General features: G+C 53.0%; 1 protein-coding gene across 2 annotated transcripts; it reads right to left on the bottom strand.

Annotated features, from left to right (window-relative positions):
* Nucleotides 1-668: 668 nt before the first annotated feature.
* Nucleotides 669-9290, bottom strand: THEM4 (thioesterase superfamily member 4). Of its 2 annotated transcripts, none has more exons than XM_019556893.1 (7): nucleotides 9223-9290; nucleotides 8498-8745; nucleotides 5102-5263; nucleotides 3725-3890; nucleotides 3507-3617; nucleotides 2558-2682; nucleotides 669-1919 (listed from the first exon to the last, which is right to left on the bottom strand). In XM_019556893.1, the coding sequence occupies exons 2-7, from the start codon at nucleotides 8631-8633 to the stop codon at nucleotides 1882-1884; spliced, it is 738 nt and encodes a 245-aa protein (XP_019412438.1). In that variant the 5' UTR covers nucleotides 8634-8745; nucleotides 9223-9290; the 3' UTR covers nucleotides 669-1881. The 2 variants fall into 2 exon arrangements, with proteins under 2 accessions (XP_019412438.1, XP_019412437.1); XM_019556892.1 differs by lacking the exon at nucleotides 9223-9290 and adding an exon at nucleotides 9083-9199.
* Between the last annotated feature and the right edge of the window lie 2591 nt (nucleotides 9291-11881).

Raw genomic sequence — 11881 nt, 5'->3', positions numbered from 1 at the left:
AGAATCATCTGCAGAGCAGGCCCTCAGGCTTGAGGAGCTCCATCACCCTCCACCTACAGTACAACTGGGATGTTATGTGACTTGCCCAAGTTCACATCGATAGCAGCAGCGTGCAGAGAAGAGTCCCCAGGCCTCCTGGTTCTCTAGTTTCCCCTCCATCCCATGACAACTTGCTCTCAAGGGCTAAGAAAATGCAGGCTGCTTGGCATGCCGAGTTCACCGCAGGGGAACAGGGTTGCTGAAGAAGCCAAGTTTGTGTCTCCCTGGAGCCTGGTGCAAGCAACTGAGCTGTGATCTCAATGCACGCGGGCAGAATCAGGACCCACACGTGCTGGACCTAGAAAGCTGATGCCTGGGGTGTTTGTTCAGAACGTGCAGGGCACCCAGCTCCTTTATGAGCCAGACTCCATCTCCCACACTGCATTGTGGCAGCCACAATGCACCATGGGAGATGCAGCATGGCTGAAATAGGAGTATGAAACTCTTGATGTGTCCTACAATGCACTGCAACATGGTTCAGTATAGTACAGTAGAATTACATTCATCTTTTCTCAGCAGTTCTGGCCGATTCAGAACATTTCCGGGGAAAGCAGGAGGGCAAGGTGGTGCAGGGGGGGGGGGCAGTGAAAGAGTTTGTCTGAAAACAATTTAAATGGGAAAATTTTGGCCAGCTCCAAAACTGCATTCCTTGAAGCCGCTGTTCCTGATTTACTGCTACAGAGCCTGGTTTCTCCTCTGGCTCATGTAATGCTTGCGGATCAGCACCGGGGCTAAACATGGCTTATTTTAAAAGGAACAGGGACCGTCCCTTTTCCACGCTGAAGAGGTCCAGACCTACAGCCCAAAATACTGGTTTGAGTCCATTTTGGAAGAACCAGAGAAGGTGACCCAGTATCTAAAAGGTCCCATGGAAGAGGTGTGGAGGTCGGAGGCAAGATCTGTAGCAAGATGCTAGAGCAGCTGAGAACAGGCAGTGAAGGGGGCAATGGTGCTGGTTCTTGGACGCCACCATTTGAACCTATGCAGAGCTCACAGCTTCTTCAGGCCATGGATGTGCCCTCTGACAGGCAGCAACAGCTGTTGGGATTTGGGGTACAAAGATTCCCCTTGGCGCTGGGTGTGTCACTATGTTCCACCGTGCAGAGAAACTGATTCTAAAAACAATTCTGTCCTGATCACGACTAGAATGAGATAGTACTTCTGTAGGGGTGGTCTCAAGTGAGTAGAGACTAGCAGGCTGATGACTGCACCAAACACACAGACTCCACACAGGAACAACAGTCATGCAGCATGGGTCAAGAGTTTTGTTCCCTGCCAAACTGGCAAAGAGATCATGAGCTTCGAGGGCTCAGCAGAAGCACAGAAGAATGTGCATTGGCACCATATAACACTCCACAATGCAGAAACCTGCATGCGAAGGCTGGAATTTTGTCTTACCTGTGAGAACAGGTGCTGGGAGACGCAAGAACCCAGTCCCTAGCAGTGAGTACAGCTGTGTATCCCCTGCCATGTGTAGTTGCTACTGATCATTCTTGCCCAATTGCTAATATCCTAATAAACCAGCATCTAATTGGACAGAACTAGCTCCATTTCCTCTTCTCTGGACTAAAAGACCCAGAGTCACCCTGGGTGCAACACTGTGCCTTATACGTCAGGGTGCGGGACCTTCCTGTTCCAAGGTTAACTGGATTTTTACCAGGAAAGCTGCATCCAAGAGGCCACAATGCAGTGGCTATGAGTCCACAGAGGTCACTTCTGAGGGGTCAGGCCCCGTCACTCATGTCCAGGGAAAGCTGTGGAGCTGGGGATGATGGGGGGAGGGAAGGTGGGATTAAAGGGGCACAGCTACAGGCAGTTTCATCCGACAGGCTTGCTAGGAGTTCACCTCCGGCTCAGGGAATCCAGCTGGATAAAGAGGGCTGAAAGACAGAGGGGGAAGCAGGGTGGAAGCCTCTGCATGGAACACAGCCCTGGAAAGCAGAGAGGGGATGGGAGGCACCTTTGCAGCAAAGACAAGTCCTGGAACTTTCCTACTGCTGCCATTGGCTCAAGCTTGGCTTAGGGAGGTGATAGGACAGCACATGGCGCCAAGCACCCAGCCCTAGCGGGACCTGCTGACAGGGGAATATTGAGACCTGAGGCCAGCAGGTTGTATGGGTAGAGCAGGGTTTCTGCCCTGTGCTAGCTGGTCCCAGACATCTGCAACCATGATGGTAGCTGCCAGGACAGGACAGTCAGAGAGATTTAGGTGCCCTGAAATCTGCTGGAGTCGGGGAAGCTCAACAGGTCTCGACATGTGGCCTGAAAGTGTTGAGGCAAAGGGCAGGGGCTTTGGGAGCAGTGGGCAACAGGCCCAGCCTTCCTTGTAGCCCAGCCAGGAGTCCATCCCAGGAGAAGACCCACAGGGGAGCCTGGCTTGGAAGGCAACAATGGAGGAAGAACCAGGTCTCTGAGAAAAACTGGCCAAGCCAGCAGCCACCTCTGGGCATCTGGTTGGGCTCTCTCCAGGCATCAGACACCCTGTGACTCAGTTTCCCTCCACCCCGCCAGTCCTTACCTGTAGCCTCAGCATGGAGGGTCTGGCCATCAGCACTCCAAACCTGGCAGGATAGGAACACCTTCCGCCCCTCCATTCTGTTCACCTTGCCGTCCACCAGCACCACCGAGCCCAGGGGAATGGGGCTGCGGGGAGAGAATTGGCAGGTGTTAATCAGGACTGGCTGCTCCCTGCCCAGCACCAGCTGTTCAACATCTGCCTGTTCCACTGAAGAAGCAGCTGTATTGCACAGGCTGTAAATGCAAAGCAGGGCTGTCTGGAGAGGTGGTGGGGGCATGGCAGTCAATTACAGAGCTCCAGCTTGAAAACAGCCTGGACAAATCAGGTCACGGTATAGATCTAAGACACCACCCTGCCCCAGTCCCCTCTACCAAGGAACTTTCCAAGGAAATGCCCCAGCCATGACCTGCCCCTATTGCCCGCCTGTTCTCCTAGGCAGCAACCCAGTCTCACAGCTGGGGTGCACAGACCAAACAGTTTGCAGAACCCTTTTCCCATACCTGACCTGCTACTCTGCTTTCTGCTCCCTACACAGCATTCTCCCCACCTGATCCACCACTTTGCTTTCTGCTTCCTGCCCTGTACACTCCCCACCTAATCTGCTGTCCTGCTTTCTGCTCCCTGCCCCATCTGGTATTGTATTGCCTGCCTCCGCTGCAGTCTGCTCCATGCCACACACAGAGGCTGCCCATGCGACTAGCTACAGGATGGCCACCCCTGGCAGAAGGAATCAGTGGCAGAAGCAGGGACTGAACCCTGGTCACCTGAAAGCCAGCTCCATGCTCCAAACACCCCCCACTCCCTTCCAAAGGCTCCAATGTCCCCAGCAGAGGGGCACGTTATTCCCAATGACAGAACCATCCCAGGCTCTCCCCAGACAAAAGGGACAATCCAAGAACAACAGCACTATCTGCCTCAGTCAGCCATACGGGAGCCGCTGGTCACTTACTTCTTGAAGTCGATGCTGAGGTTAGCTGTCATCACCCTCCCAGCAACGAAGATGGCGCAGCCTCCGATGGTGCTGTCAATAATGGCAGCCGTGGAGCCTCCATGAGCGAACCTGAAAAAGTGAGGGTGGCAATTTGAGAGGAGGGCAGACAACCAGCCCTAGAGGCAGGACAGTGGGCTGTTCTGCTCAGCCTGGGAGCAGGGAGGAGAGGTCCTTACCCCGGATGCCCTTCCAGGTAGGGGCCCGGCTGGTACACAGTCACCATCCTCTTCTCTGAGGGGTTGAGGAACATCACGTACTCAAAGCCCAGCCCTTCCTCATCCAGGCTGCGGAGGAAGAGGCGAGTGTCCTTCGACATCTTCTCACCTTCCAGCTTCATCAAGTCTGGGTGGGTGAAAGGACATGGGTGCTCAGGGGTTAAGAGGGGTAGCATCAAGCTGAAGGGTGAGTGCCTGGTCCAGGGTACAAATGGTCCCTGTCCAAAGTTTCATCAGTCTAAGGTGACTATATCTTCTCACCCGTGACACCCCCCAGAATAGTTTTCAGAGTTATGACTGCACAGAGCAGAAGCAGAACCTCACCTTCAGCTTGCTCACCCTCCCTTTCCTGCTCAACTAAAGCTGAATCTCTAGCTGCTGATGAAGATTAATCTGCATGGGTGGATCAATACTTGACAAGTGGGGGCAGTTTGGTTTTTGGCACCTTGTTACCAGCTCACTCACTGGCATTGGAAAAAGCGGCTGCGCTTGAAGAGGGACAATGGACAGAGAGAGAGAGAGTCATAGGTGTAGGAGGCATTAAGGCTGGAGATGAGAAGGAACGGACTTCTGGAAGTCCTTGCCCATTGATAGGAACGTTCTTTTTATTCCCCAGGGATGCACCACCTAGGACTGAGCTGCTAGAGGGGACTCTGGCACTCCAGCTCAAAAGTGGAAAAAAGTCAGACCTGAATAGCTTAGGGCTGGGATGAATTTCCCCACATTTCCCCACCTACCGCACATGCCAAAAAGACGACAAGCACCTTGGTAGGCAAACTGTAGAAAATATGATTCTTTTCCCCGAGAATCACTGCCTAGCTGGCTTTTTCCATAAAGACACTGTACTGCAAGAAGGCAATCAGTTTCTGCTCCTGCCAGGATGTGGGAAGGGGCCCATCCCGTGTCAACCCTTTCACAGCTGCTCTCAAACTGGCGGCAGTTTTTGGGTAGCTGTATGCTACCAGAGTGTGGGAGATATGTACTGCTGTGGGGGACAAAGAAAATCAGCTTCCCTCTGCTTCAGATACACACCCCAAGTTTGAAGAGCCAATTCAAAGGTGCATCTGGTATGCAAGTATATACAGTACCTCCTCTAGGGGTGAGGGCTGGGTTATACAGAGACAGAAAGGCTTACTGGTCTGAGCAGTGGCTGTTGCTGAATACAGGACTGCTGACACCAGCCTAACCAGTGGAACTGCCCTGGGAATGAAGCCCTGCCATCACATTCCTGAACAACTGCCCACGATGGTTTCCACAGCTATACCAACACTTGCCTGAGAAGGTTACTCAGGGGAGTAGATAACACAGAATGAAGGGAGGGACAGGCTAGAAACTTGCCTGGGATGTGATCCAAGCTGTGCCGATAGGATGGGATCCTTTTCCATGTCCCATCCTTGCTCTTCTCCACAAACTCATTGTACAGGTTCAGCATGCCCTGGCTCCAGCTGGCATTGGGCAGGGCATAGTCCTTCGGCTGCCCGGACTGGGAGAACTGGGTCTGGAAACAAGCAGGTTAGAAGCAGCATCATTATAATGAGCGAGCGCTTCTCTGACTCTGCAAGCATCTGCTCATCTTGGGCATCTCAAGAAGTGAAGCTGTGTTGGCTCTCCCTCCCTAAGGACCCCCTACAGCTGACCCTAGCATGGCTTCTCAAGGGGCAAGCTTCTGGCTTCAAAACCCTAGCTCTTTTCTGTCCCTAGTGATCACAGTAGCTCCACTTCAGAGAGCTCCTTTTTTGCTCAGCTGCCAGGAAGGGGATGTTTTCCTCTTCAAAAAAATGCCAACATCCCAAGCAACACAGCAGATGGCTGTGCTCTAGTCGCATTCAACCTATACAGCTGCACGGAGCTGCCTGTACCCTCCTCCAAGCTCTCCCTGCTGCTCTTGCTCTCACCGTTGTTGCAGAAGGGCTGGGTGTCCGCAGTAAGGGAAATCACAGGGGTTGAGATGTGTGGGGGTAGGGGGGAGCGGGGCATGGAGACTAGCCCCTGGTGCGAAGGAAGGGCCGGGGGGGAGAATCACAAGGGAGAACCGAAGCATCCAGGAGGTTCAATCAAACACTCACCACATGCAAATCCAGGGCCATATCAGTACCTTTCATTCTGTTCTGCACTGAACTCCCTTTCAGGAGGGTGAATGCAATAGCTGAGCTCCTTCTGGGCAAACAGATGGCTGGGGGAAGATTTCACTGCACGGACCTCAGTAATTACCATTGTTACAATTGGTGAGTGACATGTGGAGTTTCTTCACTCACCCTCCTCCCCAAGGACATGGCTTTTAACTCATGCGGAAAGATCTCCCCCTCTGAACATGCATTCAAACAATGTTTCCCCTCTCATATACTTTAACTTCCAAGTTGCAAAATCCAGCTTTAGACTCTCTGGGTTTGCTTCTTCCCAGATGGGTCTGTCATGGAGAGGCACTTCCAACTCAGATTACAAGCTGTCCAGTTGCATATCTTGGGCTCAGATCCAAAAAGGAACTGGGCAGTGAAATGCCTTTCGAGATCCAGCTTTGGTGCCCTGGTTGCCAGGTGACAAACACTAGCTAAAGGATTTCATCCCCCAACAAACCCTTGATCTGAAGGGAAGCTGGAAGGGAACCTGTCAGAACTTCTGGTCCTCTTTGAGCCTTCCAAAATCCATGTGTCGGCCCCAGTTCAGCCCAGCATCACTCAACCCATTGGGACTAGCCACTAGAAATACTTTCACGCTAAGCACTGGACTGAAAGGGTCTTTAATTAACATTGTTGGCATCCAACCTTCTCTGCCTGCTCTAATGAATGGAACATAACCCTGGGTTTAATTAACAGTACACAGTATTTTCCTATGTGGCATACAAACCAGCTTAAATGTCATTAAGAAAAAGAAAGGGGAATCTGATAGTATTAACTAGTTACTTTAGGACAGTGGTCCTCAATCTTGTTAGAGGTTCCACGCCCCTCTTGCTAGACTTCAGGCTTCCTGAGAAAATCCCAGCTCTCCAATTGCTCTCATTTTTTTGACTACAGAAAAATCCTAGAGCATTTCCATTGCAAACAAGTCAGCAAGCCCATGACAGGCCCAGATGGGCGTAACACTGGGTTCCTGTTTAAAATCCCTGTGTTCAACCTTGCGAATCATGTGTAGATGTCTGCACACAGTGCAGACATTCAGTCGGCAATAACAGAAGGACAATGAGCAGTTTTCTCTCCAGCTTCTCTCCTCTCACTTGCCTCAGAGGTACCTACATCTCTCCTAATTAGGAGAGGAAAAAGATCCCCCTTAGAAAACTAGTTCAGAGTAGCCACTGGATACCGGAGTGTTTCCTAACAGCTCACAGGCCCCTGATTTTGTCCCACAGCAGGGTTCAGAATCCACAGCTGCTCCTCTACCATTAAAGTCCCTTTTATCATAGGAAAAGAAAGCACTTCTCCAAGAGACTTTCCATCTGCTTTAACAAGGGGGGCGGGGGGAAGCAGAAGGCAGTGGATCCAATTAAGCAGGGGATCTGGTGCCACCAGTTTGGGGCACCCTGTTTCCTATGAGCTCTGTCTGGGATGTCTTGCAGAAGGCAGGCCATGGTAGCACCTTATATAGACTGACTCACATTCAGCCAGGAGAAGCATTTAGGCTTCCAGCTGAGGGCCACAGAGTGACTTGGCCCCTCTGAAAACATGCAGAGGTCTCAGGCTGGGTACTCAGAAACAAGGTCAGCCCAGGACAGGGGCTATTCCCGACTTGGTCTAAGTCACTGAATTTAACTGGACAAGGATTGAGTCCCTCTGGCCGTCCCTGTAGCCCCTGGCTTGAGCATCTTGGACATATCATTAATGATGAGCTCCAGCCCTTTTTGGAGAAGGATGACCATCACAAAGTAATCACCAGGGACAAACCAGCCCCCCAACCTCAAACGGTCTCTGTCAAGCAACAAGCTCTGTAACCACTAGTCTCACGGAGGCACCAGGCATTGCAACGGACCCAACATCAATACAGACGACATCATCGCTGGACCATATATCACAGATTACAACACCCGAGGCTCCTTCCCCTGCAACTCCACCAATGTCACAGAGGCTGTCACCTGCTCAGTGCCTCTCTGCAGTCTACATGAGTGATCCCTACATGACAGATAGAACAAATGCTGCCCTGACACCAGCTGTGCAGAGATGCACAGGCCCATGGAAGAACACTTCAGTGTCCCTGGATGCTCCATTGCTGGGCTGAGGGCGGCTGTTCTCAGACAGCAACCTTGTAAAAACCAACTGGGACAGGAAACTGCAGCACAAGGAACTGGGCACACACTGGACTTGGCTAAGCATGGTTTAAACAGGGATGACGGACTCCCATCCCATCTCATCTGGCTTCACTTTTGCGGCTCCTTTGTTCCTATGGGTTTGTTTGCTTCTCCCAACACTGCCCTCCTCCCCCTTCCCTTGTCTTTTGCATTCTCATTTCTCTCCTTCTTATACTCCACCCTGTGCAGTCCTTTCACAGCATCTGATGAAGTGAACTTGGATTCATGAAAGCTCGTGCAGGGTCTCTCTCTACTCTGCTTAGTCTTTAAGGTAGTAATTCTACCCTGCCTTCAGCTTCTGGAAGCTGCTGCTATACTTTGGCTAATCTGTAAGAGACAAATCTGCCCTGCCTTCAAAGTGACTGTCCCACACCAGGAGCAGAGGCGATGTCAAAGCTAGGATAAAACCCTGTCTATGCTTGGTGCCCTGCCCCAGGGCCTCCTCGCCACACTCACTGCAGAGCTCCAGAGCAGATGGCAGGCGGCAGCCGGCTTGAAGGTTGCGGGGGCACCCCAGGATGATGCCTTTGACCCCAGACGAAGTGCTGACCTGGGCCTCAGCGCCCTGGCCAGGGTGACCCCACTCTTCCACATGGCTCCGAGCAGGAGGGTTGCTCTGGGCGGCGAAGGGCAGCAGTCTCCCAGGCTGGGCAGAGGCGACGGTGCAGCTGGTGCTGGAGCAGGACCCGCCTGGCTCGGTGCTGGGCTGCATGGTGAGAGGTGTTTTTTGACTAGAGGCTCGTTCCCCAAGATGCAGCCCCCAGCCCCAGCAAATCCCAGGCCCTGCGTGCGCCTGGAGCCAGGCCCAGGGCTGAGCTCCGTGTGCCAGGCAGGGGGTGGGGGCCAGGGAGGCTGCAGTCACAGAGCAGGAAGTGCCCCAACGCCTAAGGGGCACCTGAGCCCCCTGCTCCTCCCTCCTGACCTTTAGCCTCTGAGTGACCCCCAGCCTGGGGCACTTAGGCTACCCTGACCCCGCCTTCCTGACCTTTAACTCCTATGATGCCTTCTAACCCGGGCACCTGGCCTGTCCCCTCCCTCCTGACCTTTAACCTCCGCGGTGACCTCCAACTCGGACACCTGTCACGTGACCTCTGACCTCACCAGAGGATGCTCACGATGACCTCTCAACTTGTCCGGCCCTAGGGTGAACCCTTGACCCATGACCCCTGCCTCCCTCGCTCACCGCGTGTCCTTCCGCCCGCATTACCAGCCAGCTTCAGCGCGCCTGCGTCATGACGTCACGCACGTGCCATCACGTGACACCGGAGAGCTACCCGCCCTCCCCCGTTGCCCAGGGGCGGGGGTGGTGTGACGTCATCCCGCCCGCGTGCGCCCCCTGGGGCCCCGGATGTCTTAGCGCCGCTCCAGCACCGGGAGGCTGTATGGGATTGGCGGGAACGCTGTTGGGCTGGGGGGATTATATGGGGTTCTCCTGGCCAGTGCAAAAGCAGAGAACCGTGGACTGAATGTAGCAGCCGGGAGGGAGGCTGCAGGGGTTGGGCTCAGCTGATGTTTGAAGGGGAGGGCGACTTCCCCCCTGCAGAGAGGAGGATCCGAATCAGTGGGCTTAAGAGCAAATGAGATCTCAACAAAGAGCTCCAAAGCTGCCATTTACTGTGTCAGGCCGTGGGTCCTGCGCCGGGGGCGAAGCACTGGAACCGGGCACCCAGAGGTGCTGGAGTCTCCATCCTGGGAGGTGTTGAAGACCGGGCTGGACAAAGCCTTGGCTGGATGACGTAGTTGGGGCTGGTCCTGCTTGGAGTAGGGGGTTGGACTAGATGTGACTCCCTGAGGTTTCTTCCAGGCTGAATTTTTTATGAGTCTATCATAGGTTCATCCTGCCCAGTCTCCTGTGTCTCTTTTTGAAAATTAAAATATATTTCTATATATATATAAAGAAATATATGTATACATCCTCTATCATAAACTTTCCATCACACATCTTAAACTGTATTAAGAAGCCTGCATTCCCATTACCATGAACGTGCCCACTCCCCTGCGCACCCACCCTCCACCCTCCCTTAACCCACATGCCGTCTCTTAGTTCAAGCCCCGATTGGGGGTTCACAATCTCAGTTTATTCAGTGTCTCAGTCGCTGTCACTTCTGCTGCTGCTGATCCTGTTGTAGCCCTTCTCGCTGTCGCTGTCTCCAGGTCCAGCTGGGGCTCTGTCTACTTCCCCTCTCCGGGGGTCTTTGAACAACCTGTTCCAGGTGTCACTTGTCCAGAGGAAGTTGGCTGTGTCTTCTCCATCCTCTCTCATGGTGGTAGGCCTGAAGTTTCCTCAGAAACTTTTTAACACAGTCCATTTCCTTGAGCTCGTGTGCCTGTGTAACAGGAGGTTCCTGCACTGCCACAGGGCGCTCCCGACACAGGGCACAAACTGGTCAAAGCGTGTTGTCTGGGACCTCTGCTGCTTAGTCAGGTATCCGTGCAGCACCGTCTCCCTTGTCATCAACCTGACTCCTCTCACTCCTTCAAAGAGCCAGCTTACCTTTCTCCACCCACCCTTGGCATACGGGCAGTGCCAAAGGAGGTGGTCAACGGTCTCTGCTGCTTCTTGGCAGGTTTCCCTGGGGTAGTTGGGTCAAATCCCTCATCCCACCCTGTACCTCCACACCCTCACTGGGAGTACTCGGTGTGCTATCAACCAACTCAAGTTCCTGTGGTCCTTGCGGAGGTCCTTGTGGGGGATCTGGTTCCAGATGGCTTGGCAGTCTTCATCAGGGAGCGTCTCCACAGTTGATAGTCTGTCTCTGTCCCAGACTGCCTTCCATATCTTTTTGTGGTTGGACATAGTTGCCGGGCTTTCCTTCTGTAGCCTGTGCTCGCTCCAGAACTCGTTTAGGACCCTGCAGAACCAGGGGTGCTCCATGGTCCACGGTCTTCCATTGGCTGGTGCATACACCCCCTGCCATCTCAGGAGGTGACCTGCAAAAAACTTTACTAGACAGGATGTTTTGGTCCCTGGCTCGGTCACCAGTGAGGCAGAGAACAGATACTGAGAGGAGCAACCTGGGTCTGACCAAGGTTTTCCCCCTGTTCCTCTCTCACTTGCAGCCTGCAGCATTGAGGGCAAGCAAAACTGTATTAAAATGGGACTAAGTGAAATACACTGGTGCAACAGGAAGACAGAAAAGGATGACGGGAAAGAAATGGTGGAGAAAGGTCTGGCATAGACTTTCAGGAGTAGACCCTGTGAGGCGGGCAGTGAGTGGGGGTACAGGTATGGAGATAGGTGTGCGGGCATGGTGCAAACTATGTAATGGGTTTTTAGTGTGCTTTGAGCTGCCAAGTGAACCACAAGGGCCACTTTGCAGTGTTGGAGGTGGAGAGCATCTACGTGTGGGTGTGGGTGTATATATTTATTTATTTTTTAAATTGAGGGCAAGCAAAACTTGGGGGCAACCAAACCCCAAGCCTCCAGGCTTGGGCCTGCATGTCGGATGTCTGCCAAAGGATTTGGAGGCATCTGAAGCCCCAGGCTGGGATGAAGGATACTTGCCCGTAGCAGGGTCCTGAATGATTCAAACAGACTTGGACCTGATCTGGCTAATTTAACCTGGGACACAAACAATTTTCCTTTTAAAAAAAAAAAAAAAAAGGAAAAAAAGGTAGGGTCTAGGAAGTTCTGATTCAGGGGCCGTGCCCTTCAACTATTTTGTAAGCCCATCTCTTGTTCCCCCTCAAATGTCTCTTTGCTAAACTAACCAGGCCTGGCCTCTGCAGTCTCTCCTCTGGAAGCCCCTCTGTGGCACTTGTGAGGGAGCGGGGGCTAGGGGCGGCCGTGAGCTCCCTAGCGCTGCCTACCGCCACGTTAGGGTGACGTAGCACCCTCAGAA

The sequence above is a fragment of the Crocodylus porosus genome, unplaced genomic scaffold (genome assembly GCF_001723895.1).
Source record: "Crocodylus porosus isolate Cpor-Errol unplaced genomic scaffold, CroPor_comp1, whole genome shotgun sequence".
Classification (NCBI taxonomy): Eukaryota; Metazoa; Chordata; order Crocodylia; family Crocodylidae; genus Crocodylus; species Crocodylus porosus.
Note: the sequence above shows the minus strand (reverse complement) of the source record. Positions and strands in the feature narration are given on the sequence as shown.

Bases quoted from the DNA above. Each gene is read 5' to 3' on its own strand.
- THEM4 (XM_019556893.1), bottom strand. From the start codon at position 8,633: ATGTGGAAGAGTGGGGTCACCCTGGCCAGGGCGCTGAGGCCCAGGTCA. The intron at 3,891-5,101 runs GCAAGTTTCTAG...TCACCCACCCAG, and splicing joins CAGCTTGGATCACATCCCAG to ACTTGATGAAGCTGGAAGGT. The intron at 1,920-2,557 runs GTAAGGACTGGC...TCTGTCTTTCAG, and splicing joins CCTCCATGCTGAGGCTACAG to CCCTCTTTATCCAGCTGGAT.